The 17,977-nt window shown below is 44.8% G+C and overlaps 3 protein-coding genes across 3 annotated transcripts in view; all 3 read right to left on the minus strand.

The window, feature by feature from the left end:
* IL36G (interleukin 36 gamma) overlaps positions 1-17,977 on the minus strand; it is a 216,098-nt gene that overhangs the window by 131,629 nt on the left and 66,492 nt on the right. The window contains exon 2 of the mRNA XM_063616631.1: positions 4,407-4,446. The gene's annotated coding sequence lies outside the window, so the exon portion shown is untranslated. The remainder of the gene's footprint in view (positions 1-4,406; positions 4,447-17,977) is intronic.
* Positions 1-17,977, minus strand: part of IL37 (interleukin 37) — a 149,165-nt gene that overhangs the window by 64,696 nt on the left and 66,492 nt on the right. Inside the window, exon 2 of the mRNA XM_063616630.1 lies at positions 4,482-4,707. The gene's annotated coding sequence lies outside the window, so the exon portion shown is untranslated. The remainder of the gene's footprint in view (positions 1-4,481; positions 4,708-17,977) is intronic.
* LOC129462943 (baculoviral IAP repeat-containing protein 8-like) lies at positions 355-1,304 on the minus strand. The gene is given in 2 exon segments (XM_055243418.2): positions 355-1,091; positions 1,194-1,304. Coding segments are annotated over 2 exon segments (828 nt in total). The 3' UTR covers positions 355-374.

Here is a 17,977-nt window from a genome sequence, read left to right on the forward strand (position 1 = left end):
TCTCCACATTTATATACAGACTGTTCTATTTGTTAAGCCTATCTGAAAAGAATAAAAAATTCAGATGATTAATTCACTTACACTTAGAAATTAAGTCAATATACTATGAATACACATTGTGATCAGTTATAATATGGTGCTTCTTAGTCCAGGGTTTCAATTAAATAACAGTAAAAAAAATTGGATAAATAAGACAGCTAATAACTGAAAAATCCAGAAATTCAAAGATTATATTGCCAACTAAAACACTGCCATTTACATTTTTTTTCCTACTTGGTAGCAAATGCTAATGGAATTCAATCCTGATTACTTAAAGTCAGCTCACATCACACATTCAATCAGGGTAATAAGAACATAACATGCCTACTATAGCGTTAGATTAAGACATAAAAATTTTGCTTGAAAGTAATGACTGCGTACCACTTGAGACATTTGTCAACCGCTTCAGCACATTGTTTACGAGTGACTGGATGTCCACAAGGAGTAAAAACGACAGCAATATTTCTATCCATATAGATTTTGCAAAGCTTCTCCTCTTGCAGGTGTCTTAGCTGCTCTTCAGTACTAATCTCTTTCTGCAATGAAGTCTGACTTGATTTGTCTTGTGTACTGTCTTTCTGAGCCTTCACTAGATCTGCAATCAGAACCTCAAGTGATTTATAGTTGCTCCCAGATGTCTGAATTTTTTCCTCCATTATTTTCTTAATGTCCTTGAAACTGAACCCCATTCATATAGCTTCTTGTATCATAGGATTATGGAAGATGGTATCAATTTTTCTAGTTAGTGATGGTGTTTTTTCAGCAGTTCTTACCAGACACTCCTCAAGTGAATGGGATAAATGAATATTGTTTATATATTTTCGTGTCTTCTGTTCTAACAGATATTTACACCCTGGATGCCATTTATCATGTTGTTCCCAAGGGTCTTCACTGGGCTTCCAATCAGTTAGTCCCCCTCCACAGTGAAAGCACTTTACTTTATCACCTTCACCTAAAGCATAAAATCCAGCTCTTGCAAGCTGCTCCTTGTTAACTGAATATATCCACATCCCAAAAGTAATGATTCATGCTTCATAATCTGCCACGGATGGATGAATGGATGGATGGATGGATTTCTTGGAGGATTTGTTGAATTTGGGAAATTCCACGCCACGACAGCTGGCCCAAACTGCCCACGACAATCTGCTTGGTACAAGGGGAGGGTCCTGGAGAGGGTGCGGCCCGAGCCCCAATCTGGAAATGCCAACTTGGCTCTGCAGCCGGGCCTTAGCCACTTGGGTCTGGCATCCCTCCATTAGCGCCATGCCGGCTCGGGGTGCTGCCAAGGTCCTGGCACTTCCCCAAGCCAGAAGGGGGCAGCAAGAAAAAACGAAGCCCTCGTACCACCCCCCACCCCACCAACCCTCAACCACTGCACCCCCACTGGTTCTGTAACCCAGAACCTGCTGGCAATTCTTAAGACATTTCAAATAATTTTAAAGCTAGCTTATTTATTAAAGATTTTACTTAAGTTATATAAACTTGAAAAAGCATTTGACTTGTCTTTTCCTTTTTCCTGATACGCTTTTATTGTCTTAAGCCAATTAATTAGAGCTCCTCTATATATTTTCAGTAGTGAAAAACTGTGTACACAACACATAAATACATAGACGTATTAGGCATGCCAATAGAAGTACATCTTATAGATTCATAAAGACTTTTTTTTTCCTACCTTAGACTTTCAAGTTCTTGATAACTTGTTTCACTACTTTGGCAGTTGTCAGCTAAATAGCCCTAAATCTGCATATTAAAGGAAACAACTCTTAGACGAAAATTCAGATAGCAAAATTTACATCTCAAGGTACAGAGAGAAAAAGTCTGGTGGTGCTAGAGGGAGACTAAGGATGGATGCCAAATCAATCATAAAATTATAGAAATCTACCATAGGGGCCGGGAGCCGTGGCTCACGCCTGTAATCCCAGCACTTTGGATGGCCGAGGCGGGCGGATCACGAGGTCAGGAGATCGAGACCATCCTGGCTAACACGGCAAAACCCCGTCTCTACTGAAATTTCTACAAAAAAAAAAAAACAAATTAGCCGGGCGTGGTGGCGGGCGCTTGTAGTCCCAGCTACTCGGGAGGCAGAGGCAGGAGAATGGCGTGAACCCAGGAGGCGGAGCTTGCAGTAAGCCTAGATCACGCCACTGCACTCCAGCCTGGGCAAGCGAGACTCCCTCTCAAAAAAAAATTTAAAAAAAGAAAGAAATCTACCATAGGATTGTATGAGGAGCACAATTGTATTTACATTGTAATACCTAACCTTGTTTTTAGACTCTCCCTTTCTCCCTTAATCACCTAGCCTTGTTTCCACATGAATAAGCTCTCCCTTAGCTGAGAAAGCCGGACGAACTCCATTTGGCTCCTTCATTTACAAGACATCAAGGACTCCTTACCTACCCCCTTCCTCAAGGAGTTAACTTGTGTACACTGCCTCTCAACATATCAAAGAGTCCAATTAACTGATAAGGTACTGAAGCAAGCAATGTACGAAGTTCCCAGGATTTCGCTCAAGAGATAACACCATAAAGCCTTGAGTTTGTGTCCGGCAGAGCCCCCATACCTAACATCTTATGATAGATTTAGAGCCCCTGCACCTGGAACTGTTTGTTTCCCTGTAACCATTTGTCTTTTTAATTTTTTTGCAAGTTTTTACTTCTGTAGAATTGTTGCAACTGAGCTCCCCTCCCCTTCCTAAACCAAAGCATAAAGGAAAATCAAGCCCCTTCCTTGGGGCCGAGAGAATTTCGAGCGTCAGCCGTCTCTCGGTCGCCGGCTAATAAAGGACTCTTAAATTCGTCTCAAAGTGTGGCGTTTCTCTAACTTGCTCGGGTACAACAACATCGAGACTACCTATCTTTTTTTTTTGAGACAGAGTCTCACTCTGTCGCCAGGCTGGAGTGCAGTGGCGCCATCTCGACTCACTGCAACCTCCGCCTCCCGGGTTCAAACGATTCTCCTCTTTCCTCAGCCTCCCAAGTGGCTGGGACTACAGGCGCGTGCCACCACACCCAGCTAATTTTTGTATTTTTAGTAAAGACAGGGTTTCACCATGTTGGCCAGGATGGTCTCCATCTCTTGACCTGGTGATCCTCCCGCCTCAGCTTCCCAGAGTGCTGGGATTACAGGCGTGAGCCTCTACGCCCGGCCGAGACTACCTCTCTTTTAACTGGAGCTCTGGGTAAAGCCCACCCTGAATCCTGGTCTCCAAAAAGGGAAAATTATTACGAGGCTAGACCATATGATGCTTGTACAGTGCACTTAAAGAAAGTTTTTTTTTTAAAGACATTTCTACATGTCTAAACTACAGTCTTCCTTGAAAACCCAAGAGTAGCTTCTGTTGCAATAGCTAGTCAAAAATATAATAGTCAAAAAAATTAGGTAACACAATACAAACGCAGGCAGTTTAAGAGCTGAAATGAACTTGTCTGTTTACACTCTAGGGATTCCACAAGGAAAAATAGAAGTTTCTCCCCAAAAGGGAGCCTGGCACCTTCTCCATTTTCTTTAAGGAACTCCAGGCTATTATAAACTATTTTAGGTCTCTCACGCAGCAGACGGTGCAAGAGAAAGGAGAGACAGCAGAAGTAAATGAAGAAAACAGAATCCAGTCAACAGAGAAGAAAAAAACTTTTGCTCAAAAAAAAGACAAGTTCCTAGGAAAGAAAAAAAAAAAAAAAAAACATGAGGGCCATTTAAATACAAACACGCATACATACACGTGCGCACATCTTGGATACTAGCTTTTAATTAAGCTGACTTTTAACCATTGAGGTCCTTTAAAATAAATCTTTTAAAATCTTATTACGATATGTCAGCTAGGACAAATTGCTGCTATTTCAGCATTACCAAGTATCAAACTAGAAAAGGCTTGATTTAGGAACCAAACCCAGGCTGTCGTGGTAGGATAAAAGGCAGAACCTTAGCTATGGAACTACAGCATGGGGCGACAGCCATTGCTCTTTCAGTTTGGCCTGGCTAGCAAAAAAGGTGGCCTTGTTACATAAATAAAGCCCGTTTGGTGGTCAAAATCAAACATCTTTTCCTTTCTTTTTTTTCTTTTGCTGGCCGTTTTTTCCCCCACCATACCACGTTTGTGTGTGTGGGAGGGTGGGAATTTAGCCACTTCAGAGGCCTCATTCCCCATAATTTGGAATTTTCCTTTGGATTTGATCAAGTCAGATAGAGTAGGTCAAACCCAATGGGAAAAAGACTGAAACAGCAATAAAAACAGAAACAAACAAACAGTTAAGCAAAATAAATGATCACACAACTTATACAATTACTGAGTGCTCTAATGGTAAGGAGAAATTAAGACCAGCTGGTTGTTAAACTTTAGCCAAGACAAAAACCCCAATTCAGCTACTTACCTAGGGATGGGTCTCAGGCTGAAGACTGCTCACTACCGTTCTAGAAGCAAGAAATAAAACTTGAACTCGTCTTACCTGTGTAGCAGGACAAGCCGCAGACAAAATCCCTCAGACACCAAGTTAAAGAAGGAAGGGCTTTATTGGGCCTGGAGCTTTGGCAAGACTCATGTCTCCAACAACCAAGCTCCCCGAGTGAGCAATTCCTGTCCCTTTTAAGGGCTCACAACTCTAAGGCGGTCCACGTGAAAGAGTTGTGATAGATTGAGCAAGCAGGGGGTATGTGACTGGGGGCTGCATGCACCTGTAATTAGAATGGAAAGAACATGACAGGGATCTTCACAGTGCTTTTCTTATGCAAATAACCGATTAGGTCAGGGGTCGATCTTTAACTACCAGGCCCAGGGTGTGTCGCCGGGCTGTCTGCTTGTGGATTTCATTTCTGCCTTTTAGTTTTCACTTCTTTCTTTGGAGGAAGAAATTGGGCATAAGACAATATGAGGGGTGGTCTCCTGTCTTACCTGCGGGGAGTGAGCTCAAACTCCTTAAAGGAGTTACCTGCCTTCCATCATCATGGAAGCAGAAAATCTTGCCTTCCTTGTTGGAAGCAAGTAAAACTCAAAACAAAAACAAAAAACAGGGAGTTGTACAGCAAAATAAATTTTTGATTTTGACCAAATTTTGGGAGATCAGGAATTCTCTGAAGGAGATGCTTTCAGACCTCAGCAAATTGTCCTATTGGTTTGAGCCATAAAGTTAGCTCATGCTGGTACCAAACACCAATAGGAGATTTGTCAAAGGTAAGAAGCATCTCCACTCAGAATCCCTTCGTGGTTACCAACACGTGAACCTTGAAAATCTGAGACAGGTCTCAGTTAATTTAGAAAGTTTATTTTGCCACGGTTGAGGACACCCACCCATGACAGAGCATCAGGAGGTCCTGACCACATGTGCTCAAGGTGGTCAGAGCACAGCTTGGTTTTATACATTTTAGGGAGACATGTGACATCAGTGAATATATGTAAGATGTACACTGGTTCCATCCAGAAAGGCAGAACAACTTGAAGCAGGGAGGGAGCTTCCAGGTCACAGGTAGGTGAGAGACAAACAATTGCATTCTTTTGAGTGTCCAATTAGCTTTTCCAAAGGAGGCAATCAGATATGTATTTATCACAGTGAGCAGAGGGGTTTGAATAGAATGGGAGGCAGGTTTGCCCTAAGCAGTTCCCAGCTTGACTTTTCCCTTTAGCTTAGTGATTTGGAGGCCCCAAGATTTATTTTCCTTCTACATCACTGTGGGCAGCAGACTAGGAAACTTTGTAGGACTGGTGGGCAGTGTGAGAGCCCAGTGGGTGGTGGTGGTCCTGTGCCCATGGTGGCAACCACCTGTGGGGCTGAGTAAACTCATTTCCCAACCTCCTCTAGCAGGCCCAGTGGAGATACAGAGGAAGCAGACTAGCGATACAACCCAGCCTGAAGTTTTGTCTGGTGAGTGTAATGGAATAAAAATGGGAAGGGTGCTGAAGAGACCAGCGAGAAAATGGTTGAAGAGATGGGGCACAGAAATTAAGCTGGATCAGAAAGGACAGAAAAGCAGAAAGGGCCGATAGAGAGAGGGGATGTCTATGGGTTCGCGATCCTGAAAAGGACAAATCACTGGTGCTTTGAGAAGAGAGAGGGTGAGAAAGCAGGAAGGCTGGAGGCTGTCATCCAAGAGGCGGACATCTGTGAACATGATTCCAAGAGTCACCAGACCATGGGGGTGGCCAAAGAGAGTGCCTCTTCTCACCTCCTACTCTTAATTCCTTGTACTCAAGATAATAAGTTCCCAGAAAAGAAGTACCCATATTTAATTCATCTGTGTCTTCCTAGCAGTACTAAAAATATTATATGAAAGGTATCAAACCTTTGAGAATGTGTGCTGCTAAATTCTTAAAGATGCTGGAAAACTCAGGACGTCCCTGATCCTGAGTCTGAGTATGAGCCTGTGGTGAGCCCAATGCAGATCCCCATTTGGACAAAGGCCTCAGGGAACGGATGAGACCTAGGGACAGGGATGCATGCCGGAGCAGCATTCCCCATCCCTACTGCAGCTCAGGCCAGCTGACTGCTTTATGAGTAAACGCTACCAGGGAACACTTTGCAGTCTTAACACACATGCCCACCTGTGACCACTGATCCCTGTTGGGTGACCACTGACATCAGAGATTCGATGGCAGCAATAAAGACAAGGCTATCCTCATTAGGAAGGAAAGGAAGGAGGAGGGAGGAGGGCAAACGAATCTTTCCTGCTTGTCAACCACGTCCATCTCTGTTAGGTGATTTCCCATGTGTGACTTTGTTTATCTTTATAATAACTCTGAGAGTTAGGTCTTGATGTCCACATTTTGCACATGAGGACACCCAGCCAGGAAGTTGAGTAACTTCTGGGGACATAGCTGAGAGGGCAAAGCTACATATAAACCCCTCTTTGTTTTTTCTGGCTTATCCACTGAGTGCCCCCTGAAATCCACCAGCCCATTTGTGAAGTGCATACTATAGGTAAGATGGCACACGAGGAGTGGATGTAGGTGATTTTGTCACAGCTCTCCAGGAACTTACACACTGGTGAGGAGAGCCAGGTATGTTCCTGACCAGTCACAGTCAAAGCAACCTCCTACTAATCAAGGAGGCTTGGTACCTGGGGAATGCTATGTTGAAAGGTTCTTTTCTGGGTTTTAAAATGACGGGTCTATTTCCTTATTCTTAAGATTGCTTTTTTTCTGGCTAGAACTTAAAAGAAATTTTCAATAAAATTTCCCTTCCCTGGCACAAAGTGAGCTTGAAATGAATTCCCAGGTGGCCTTGATACTTTAAAATATTGCCTCCTATAAAATCAACCTTTAGAAGAAGGAAGTCAAAGAACATGCTAGATTTCACAGAGGTTAATTCCTTGAAATCCAGTTATCTACAGGACAATGTTGTCAAAGAAAAAATTATTTGGCCAGGCACAGTGGCTCATGCCTGTAATCCCAGCACTTTGGGAGGCTGAGGCGGGTGGATCACCTGAGGTCAGAAGTTCGAGATCAGCCTGGCCAACATGGTGAAACCCCATCTCTATTAAAAATATTTTAAAAATTAGCCAGTTATGGTGGTGGGCACCTGTAATCCCAGCTACACGGGAGGCTGAGGCAGGAGAATCACTTGAACCCGGAAGGAGGAAGTTGCAGTGAGCCAAGTTCAACCCACTGCACCCCAGCCTGGGCAACAGAGCAAGACTTCGTCTCAAAAAAAAAAAAAAAAAAAAAATTCAATGATATTTTTAAATTCGTGGTAAGGAAGATTTTATTCAGAACCAGCACAGAAGATACAGGAAACACTGCAATGGGACTTTGCGGTGGGGGAGAGAGATTGAACACAACTACATATACAGCACGGGCAAGAACATATTCATAGCCAGGAAGCAGAGCAAAGATCAGTGGATGCGAAATTACTAAGAGGAAACATGAAAAATAAGGGAACTTCTGCCTAAACCCACCTAAGAGGATCCTTGCTGAAGACAGGACAGGCTGATTGGACACCACTTTGGGGCTGGTGGAGGATGGGGAATCCAGTGAGATTTCAAGGGTGATCAGATATTGAACATAGAAGGTTCTTGCTAAAGAAGGATTTCACAAGAAAGTGTACAAATGTGCCTGGGAGAAGGTTCAGGAGCCTGACTAAAATTTGGTCAAGCAGAGAATATTTGCCAAGGTAAGAGCTAAGTCTTCTGACAAACAATAGATGCTAAGCCAGCAAGGGTGACATGTGCTCAGAGAAAGCACTGAGGGCTTATTTCCTTTTCCCCCAATCTCCACTCAGTCAAGTCTAGTCCTCTTGTCAATGTAGCCATTTGTAAGAATGCAATCAGGCAGGGTCCCATCTCCTAGTGACAGGACTGACTGAAGTTCTGCTGAAGAGAATGGCCTGGGGCTGACACCGAGATTTCAGAGTCCTGGGTTTCGACAAGAGCGCAGTGTAGTGCCATGCCCTCTCTCCATCTGAACGCCCACTGTGGGCAGGAACAACTGCAGCTAGAAGTCTGGCACTTACGCTGGGGTCTGAGGCCTGCCTGATCTGCTAACTAGTCTTGTCCCTTGGCTATAAACTGACGATGGCAGCTGGCCAGAGAGATGAGCAAGAGATCTCTGACACCTTTAAGTCCCTGTGGAGTAGGATTATGTTGGGGAAGGTCATTCTCTTGACTGAGCAGCAATTTCAGAAGGAAGTCCCATGCAGAAGTGAGAGAAGGCAGGGAATCCTGCCTAGTCAGCTAGAGCAAAACAATCTGCAGGACCCTCCCATCCAAAGGTGCTGAACTAAATGACTCTAAAATACTTTCCAGGGCTCACGTTCTTTGAAGAACGGAGAATAAAACTAAGACAGGAGCCAGCAAGTGAGGACTTGGAAGGAGATGGCTCATTTGATCAGCCTCCACTCAACAATTTTAATCATCCACACTGGCATGGGGACACAATATGAATAAGCTGACAGGGGCCTACTCTGATTAAGCAATGGGCTAGTGCAGAGACCTGTCAGTCAAGAGTGGACAGGAGATGATTTCAGACAGTGAGAACAAAATTAACAGAGTCATGTGCTAAAGGGTGGCTGGAACTACAGAGGAGTTTAAGACTCAAGAGGTCTGGCTGGGCGCAGTGGCTCATGCCTGTAATCCCAGCACTTTGGGAGGCTGAGGCAGGAGGATCACAAAGTGAGGAGATCAAGACCATCCTGGCTAACATGGTGAAACCCCATCTCTACTAAAAATACAAAATATTAGCCTGGCATGGTGGCGGGCACCTGTAGTCCCAGCTACTCGGGAGGCTGAGGCAGGAGAATGGTGTGAACCCGGGAGGCGGAGCTTGCAGTGAGCCAAGATCACGCCACTGCCCTCCAGCCTGGGCGACACAGCGAGACTCTGTCTCAAAAAAAAAAAAAGAAAAGACTTGAGGGAGTTGTTTTTTCTTGTTTTGTTTTTAAGACAGGGTCTTGATTGGGCGCGGTAGCTCACGCCTGTAGTCCCAGCACTTTGGAAGGCTGAGGTGGAAAGATCTCTTGAGCCCAGGAGATTGAGGCCACTCTGGGCAACATAGCAAGACACTGTCTCTACAAAAAATGTGCAGGTTGAGGCTGCAGTGAGCAGAGAAACACTGCTGCACTCTAGCTTGGATGACAGAGCGAGACTCTGTCTCAAAAAAAAAAAAAAAAAGACAAGGTCTCGCTGTGTCACACAGGCTGGAGTGCAATGGTGCAATCATGGCTCACTGCAGCCTGGAACTCCTGAGCTCAAGCGATTCTCCTACCTTGGCCTACCGAAGTGTTAGGACTACAGGTGTGAGCCACCACACCTGGCCTCAGGAGAGATCTTAATAATAAAAGGACAAATTGCCTTGCATCTCTTAGGGGCAGGATTGACACATCCAAGGATCAGGCAGAAAGCCTGTGCGGAGTGGGGTGAGCAAAGAGAAAGGCTGAGAGCTGGGAAGAGGGAGATGCAGTGCCAGCTAGGACAGGGCCTTTTGGGCTATGGGAGGCTCTCAGAGGAGACCCCACCTAAACTAACCCATAACATTGCAGTGGGGACCTGTTGAAGTCATGGACTTCTACCTGAAAGCCAGAGAAATGGAAGGAGCCTTTCCTCTGAGGAGGGACTCTAGTCCATAGGCATCTTGCCACCAAAGACATGGACAGGCCCTGGGGGAAGACGGTGGTAGCCCAGCTGGAGGAAAACCATTTGCCACCTGAACTAGCCCAGTGTGAGCCACCCAGGCACTCAGAGTGCACACCCATGCATGCACACACAGAATCACACTTCTTCCTATTATTCCTCAATTCAGGGGTCTCAACACCCACCTTTTTGTTTTTGGTTTTGTTATTTTACATGTTTACATTTTATTTATTTATTATTTTGTGACAGGGTCCCACTCTGTTGCCCAGGCTGGAGCACAGTGCAGTGATGCAATCATATTGGATTGGTGCAAAAGTAATCACAGTTTTTGTCATTAAAAGTTTTGCCATTACTTTTAATGGCAAAAACCACGATTACTTTTGCGCCAACTAAATAGCTCACTGCAGCCTCAAAACTCCTGGTCTCAAGGAATCCTTGTGCCTCAGCTTCCTGAATAGCTGGGACTACAGGCACGTGCAATCCCACCTGGCTAATTTTTTTAAAATTTTTTTGTAAAGATAGAAACTCATTTTGTTGTCCAGGCTGGTTTCAAACTCTTATCTTTGTGCCTCCCTCTGCACTGTGCAAGACCTTCTGGGTGCTCACTAATGAAGACTTCCAGGGAGAGGAAAGGTAAATATAGGTCCCTGATCAAGGGACCAGGGTTTATCAACCACAAACAGCATGCCCAGATTCCACTGGCAGTCCTAGAGGTCGCATTTGCCCCGAGTGTGTGTGGAAGGCCTCTCCCTAGCAGTTGGTTTATACACCAGCCACAGCACAGCATATTCTCTTAAATTGTGAACATTTGCAAAAACTCCTTGAGGACAACTATCATGTCTTGTGTACTTTTGTTTTGTTTCCCTTCCCCTATGCACACACGCATGCACACACACACACACACACGCACCCCTCAAACTGAATGCCTGGTGTGCTGAATGGATGAATGGCTAATGTAAGTCATTCTAAAAGCTACTTTCTTTGGCATACCATCACCTTTGATTTCATGTTTCTGGAACTCCTATGTTCCCAGATGAATTTGGAAAGCCCTCAGGGAACATTTCAAAATTGCTATATAGGAGAAATGGGAGTGTCTCTCTAGAAATTTACCTGCCACAGGTATTTCTGGTAAGACACAGGAAAGGTGGCACCACCCATTCCTGGTTACAGTGTCAATGCCAGTCACCTTCCTGTCCCATAAAACTTTATTAAAGGCGCAGAATTCCCATGGAAGCAGGTGGACACCATTCTGCTTCCCGCCAGCCAGGGGAGCAAGATGTCCACTGTGCCTTTGTGGCAGGAACTGCGCTTCTCTACTCTCCCACTTTGAGGCCTCTGGGGCCAGCTTGCTGCCTCCTCATTGACAAGGCTGCTTACTGAGCAGTTCTTTCTGAGCTGGACATAGTGCTTCTGGTGAGTCTCTACTTTTATTTAACACAAAGATATTCTTTCCTAAGGAAACGCTTTCCTGTCGGGGGAGGTTAGCTCCAGAAGGAAGTCACGAATGATGGCATGATAGCTCTCATTCATTTGGTTTGATGATATTCATGGAGCACCACCATGAGCCAGTCATGGAGGTGAGCAATATATGCCAGCCCTGAATCAGGTGCATTACAGCAAGGGAGACAAGCAAACAAAGCTGAGGTTTGCTGAGGATGTTCAAGACTCACACAGCACAGAGGAAGAGCATCCACCACCCAGCTTGGGAAAGGACTTGTCATAGAGGGGGTGAAGCATGAGCTGAGTCTTGAAAGACTAGAAATTAGCCAAACTACAAGGAGGAGAAGGAGTTTCCAGTCAGGAAGAACAGGTTATGCAAAAGCGCTAAGACTAGAAAGAATAGCACATTCAAGGAACTGCAAATAGTCTGGAAAGTCTGATGCGTGGGATAGGAGAGGAGGGCAGGGGATTCCAGGTGGGCCCTGCTTGCCACACTCAGGAGCTTGAACTTATCCACAAAGGAGGTGGGGAACCAGTAATGAATGGGTTTTGTGCAAGGGCTTCATATCACCAGATTTGCTTTTTGGAGATACTTCTGTGGCTGATGTGTGAGGAAGGGATGGATGAAGTTTCCGTGGCAATCAGGAAAACCAATTAGCAGATGATTCAAATGGCCTATAGGAAAAGGGAGGAGGGCTTGAACTACCACGCAGCAGTAGAAATGGAGAGAAATAACAGATCCCAGGCACTCAGGAAGCGCTCAAAATGAGCCCTTCAAAGAACCTATGGTAGGTGATGGATGGATGGAGTGTAAGTCCTGGGGTAGCATTGCCTGGGAAAATACTTTCTGGTTGAGACAGGGAAGTGGGCCAGCAGAAATGGAGGGCTTCTTCTTTTTACTTTAAATACTTTTATAATATTTGGAACTTTGAAAATGAGCAGATATATTAGCAAAAAGCCTAAAAGGGATATTTTTGAAATCACTACTAGTTCTAACATATAACTTTCAGCTTACACACATCATCAATTAACTTTGATAGTGCCTTTCTGGAACTATCATCCCAAATAACAGTCCTTGTGAAAACTTATTTTGAAAAACAGGCCTTGTAGGATAGCCTCATAGATGTTTCATAGTAGATTTTCTAACATTCTAATGTCAGGGAGTGAAAGGAATCCCGTTAGAAGTTGGCAAATTCTGGAATCTCTATTCATGGTATTAAAGTTTTGCATTCACACAAAAGTTTAACACCTTTACACAATCAGACTTCCTCATTTTACATTGCTCAGTAATTAGAGGAAATCAGCCACCCAGAGCCTGGGTCCTAGACTTGACCAATGTACCCAACAAATCCTGAGTGGCCTTGCTGAGAACTTCTTCTCCCAGAAGATAGAAAACTCAGTTACAGCCAACAAGGGGGAAGCAGCTGAAGAAGTGAAATTAACAAAGTCCTGGAAGGAAAAGACCAAATCATCTTTGATTGTATAATAACCAGAGAGTAGAATACAGCAACGACAGACATTTTGGGAGAGAAGCATTTTATCATAGCTTTTAGAAGAGAAGTATTTTTCAGCATCATAAGCACACAATTCCAAGCATGGATACCTTCAAGGGATTGCTTTAGACAGTTACGACAAAGTCTTAAAGAAGAATAAAAGGACAAAGGAAATCCTCCAGCAACAAAGCTGCCACTTGTAGATGAGAAAGTGAACAGGAATAAGGAAGAAACTCAGAAAAGGGAAGAGAGATCATTAAAAACCCTGATTTGGAAAGTCCCAGTACTACCCTGAGAGGAGAAAGAAAGAAATTCACAGAGCATGTCACCGCCAGAAGAAGAAAGGAGGGAAGACAAGGGAACAGAGAGGATCTCAATCCTAAAAGGCCAATGTGGAAACATTTAGGGGACAGAGGTGAATCTGCCGGGCCAATGTAGTTTAGAATGTCACTCGATCACTGAGAATGAGAAAGGAGTCTGCCGATGGGCACCGTGTGGACAGGAGAAGACAGTGGCAATAAACATATGTAACAATTAAAAGTGAGAAATAAAGATCTGGTTTCGGTTCAGTTAACCCATATTTGAGTCGTAGTTCCAGCATTTACTGTTTGTGCAGTCTTAAATAAGTTATTGTCTCAACCTCAGTTTCTGCATAGGTCAAATGGTTCAATATTATCTACTTTAAAGGTTATTATGAAGAGTTAATAAGATAATGAGGGAAAAAAAGGTACCTGGCACTTAGCAGGTGCTCAATAAAGGACGGCTTTTTTTTTTTAAGTATTGCTTCTAAATTTGTATGTAAGAAAAAATGATATAATACAGTGCTATAAGACAGGGGCCCGCAGGACAAGTCCAGCCACGCCCATTTATTTATGTATTATCTGACTGCTTTTCTGAAATGATGCAAGGTTGAGTAGTTGTACCTGAAACATTTATTATCTGGCCCTTTACAGAAAATGTTTCCAGACCCTGGATAAGTGGTGCCAGAGCCCCCTCTGTTTGTGGTCCCCTCTCTTATACCCACTAGGTGTGAGAAAAGACATAGAGTAGGAGAGCCCTGCCATCCATCTTACCTACCCAGGGGCTTTTTCTTATGGATCCAAAGGAAGGACGAGGTCTTATTGGCCTCCCAGAACTGACATAACAACTCCAACATCAGGGAACAGCCTTTGGAGACTACATAGCTCGCCAGCCCCAGCCACCTGCTCATATATCTAAGCCTTCCTTGTTCTAGACCAGGGAGGAGAATGGAATGTCCCTTGGACTCTGCATGTCCCCAGTCTGAGAACCTGGATCCAAGAGGGAGAAGAGGCCCATTGGAGATGATGCCATAAAGGAAGTGGAAGCGATATGATAAAAATCATAGTGCCCATTCCCAAATAATCCCAGAAGCAGAAGGAAAGGAGAGAAATATCCACAGAGACAGGTGTGGGTACACACAACATTTTTCATACTTTAAGATCCCAGAGGGACTCATGGAAATGATATAAGAAAATGAGACTCATAAGAACAAATGTTAGGAAGCCAGTGCCAAGAATGAGATGGGAAATTGGGGAAAATGGTGGGGGCAGATTGCTTAGTTCTGTTCTAAGCAGGAGGGTGAACAATGAAGGAACAGCTCACTGCAAAGAACAGACATCACTACATGTACACACGATAATATAAGAACTAACCCTTGATTATTCTGCTTGTCTTCTTGTTCAAAATGATTGAAGATCAATGAGATGAGATCAACCTTGATAACTGGCTGGGAAGCCCATGATCAGACACAAGATGGTATCAGGGCACTTGCTGCTTTGAATAAATGTCAGTCTCCTGTTTTGGAAGAATGACCTGCCAGGGTAAAGAGGAACTTGCTGCTGAGAAAGGCTTTAGTGACTCAAGAGCTGAATAATTCCCCGAAAGCTGGAGCATCCTGGCATTTCCAGCTCCCCATCTGTGCTTGTTCCACTTCCTTGGGACTACATCACCATCTACATCATCATCACTCTTTCACTCCCTCCCTTAGTGCCAACTATGTCTATAGCGAGATATTTTCTGCCCATTAGGGATCGGAAGGAAGTGCTGTGGCCTGAGCGGTCTCCTTGAGAAGACAGGATCTGATACACACATTGCACAACCTGTCTATTTGACATAAGAGGTTTCACTTCCTGAGATGGATGGGATGGTAGCAGGTTTGGGTCCAGGTTACAGGGCCAGGATGAGACATGGCAGAACTGTGGAGACTGTTACGTCACGGGGCATTGCCCCATGGCTCCAAAATTTCCCTTGAGCGAAAGCATCAGGGGCTCATGCAACCTGGATACTAGTGCTGCTTCAACCACACTGTGCTATTGGATGAGTCACTTCGTCCCTCCTAGCCTTGATTTCTTCGTCTGCTGTTCACATTCAAATAGCTATTCATGTCTTCATCTCTGTGGTCCCACCAGATCCCACCAGACAATCATTAGGGCTCCTCTCAGCTGGCAGATTCTGAGGTCCTGGATGCTACAATTGGAAAATGGAGAAGTAGAAGCTCAAGGTTTCTGACCTGGTATCCCAAGTCCCAGAAGCAGAATGGACTAACTCAGAACTGATGCTTGGGTCGCTTGCATATCTCCCTTTCTGTCACTGGCTTTGATCCTCCTTTGCTCAGCTTATAATCACATCAACAGACCAAAGACATCTCTGTATTCTGTCAGGAGAGTTCACAGAGCCACCAACCATCCAGACCCTGCTGGTTGCCGCATAAAGACTCTGAGGAAGGGTTTGAGGCTGCTGTGATCATGCAATGAATGCATGATTGTACCACTGCACTCCAGCCTGGGGGATAAAGCTAGATCCTGTCTAGGAGACAGAGAGAGAAAGAGAAAGAAAGAGAGAAGGGAGGGAGAGACAGAGAAAAAGAGAGAGAGGGAGGGAGAAAGAAAGAGAGAAAGGAAAAGAAAGAAAGAAAGAAAGAAAGAAAGAAAGAAAGAAAGAAAGAAAGAAAGAAAGAAAGAAAAGAAAGAGAGAGAGAGAGAGAGAGAGAGGGAGGGAGGGAGGGAGAGAAAGAAAGAAAGAAGAAAGAAAGATCAAAATAAAGAGAAAAAAGAGAGAAAGAAAAAGAAAGAAAGAAAGAAAAGAAGGAAAGAAGAAAAGGAAGGAAGGAAGGAAGAAAGAAAGAGAGAAAGAAAGAAAGAAAGAAAGAAAGAAAGAAAGAAAGAAAGAAAGAAAGAAAGAAAGAAAGAAAGAAAGAAAGAAAGACAGGCTCTGAGGAAGGTGGCAGTTCCTGCAACGGGAGAACCGGTGGTTAATTTGCAAAGTGGATCCTGTGGAGGCAAAACAGAGGAGTCCCCTAGGCCACCCAGACATGGCCTTTAGCTATCTGCAGGACCAGACACCAAATTTCATGAGGGCTCAGTGTTAGGAATAGATTATTGCTTATCAAATTCACAGGAAACTAACACATTGAACAGCTTTTAGATTTCCTGTGGAAAATATAACTTACCAAAGATGGAGTTCTTGTGACTGACTCCTGATATCAAGATACTGGGAGCCAAATTAAAAATCAGAAGGCTGCTTGGAGAGCAAGTCCATGAAATGCTCTTTTTCCCACAGTACAGCCTATTTCCCTTGTGCCTCAAATACTTGCACAGAGGCTCAGTCCCTTGGATAATGCAGAGCGAGCACAATACTTGGCACATACTAATTTGAATAAAAATGCTGTCAAATTCCCATTCACCCATTCAAGCAGCCTGAATGTACATGCCAGGCACTGTGCTAGACTTGGCTCAAAAAGATTTCATAGGCCGGGCGCGGTGGCTTACGCTTGTAATCCCAGCACTTTGGGAGGCCGAGGCGGGCGGATCACGAGGTCAGGAGATCGAGACCACAGTGAAACCCCGTCTCTACCAAAAAAAAATACAAAAAATTAGCCGGGCGTGGTGGCGGGCACCTGTAGTCCCAGCTACTCGGAGAGGCTGAGGCAGGAGAATGGCGTGAACCCAGGAGGCGGAGCTTGCAGTGAGCCGAGATCGCGCCACTGCACTCCAGCCTGGGCGACAGAGCAAGACTCCATCTCAAAAAAAAAAAGATTTCATAGTTTCCTGGAGGAACCAGAATGGGGAGTAAGGTTTCAACTTAGTGCTATAAGAAGTGTTACAGGCTGGGCATGGTGGCTCACGCCTGTAATCCCAACACTTTGGGAGGCTGAGGCAGGCGGATCACAAGGTCAGGAGATCGAGACCATCCTGGCTAACATGGTGAAACCCCGTCTCTACTAAAAATACAAAAAAAATAGCCGGGTGTGGCGGCGGGTGCCTGTAGTCCCAGCTGCTGGGGAGGCTGAGGCAGGAGAATGGCGTGAACCTGGGAGGCGGAGCTTGCAGGGGGCCGAGATCGTGCCACTGCACTCCAGCCTGGGCGATAGAGTGAGACACCGTCTCAAAAAAAAAAAAAAAAAAAGTGTTATGATGCAGACCTGTCCAAGAGGCAAAGGAGGGTGTTCCTAGACTCCAGGCACTGTTCATGACCTGGACTCTCATTCATTCTACAAATGGAGGGCTTCCCTGGGCAGTACCCTGGAGCAGGCACTTTGCTGGTGTCTCGGTTAAAGAGAAACTGATAACTCTTGGTATTACCAAGAGATAGAGTCTCAGATGGATATTCTTACAGAAACAATATTCCACTTTTCAGAGTTCACCAAAAAATCATTTTAGGCAGAGATCATCTGGCATTGATCTGGTTTATCCATGAGATTGGCTAGGGTAACAGCACCTGGTCTTGCAGGGTTGTGTAAGCTTATCTCCAGGGTTGCCCCAACTCTGTCAGGAGCCTGAACCCTGCATGCCATATGTTCTCTGCCCCATCCAAGAAAGGTCAAGTGTCTCCCCAGAGGCTCCTGCAACTGACGGAGAGCTCCTGAGGCAGAGAACAGCACCCAAGGTAGAGACCCACACCCTCAATCCAGACAGGGAGGGCTATTGCCCCTTCAT

This window comes from Symphalangus syndactylus, chromosome 14, assembly GCF_028878055.3.
Source record: "Symphalangus syndactylus isolate Jambi chromosome 14, NHGRI_mSymSyn1-v2.1_pri, whole genome shotgun sequence".
Taxonomy (NCBI): Eukaryota; Metazoa; Chordata; class Mammalia; order Primates; family Hylobatidae; genus Symphalangus; species Symphalangus syndactylus.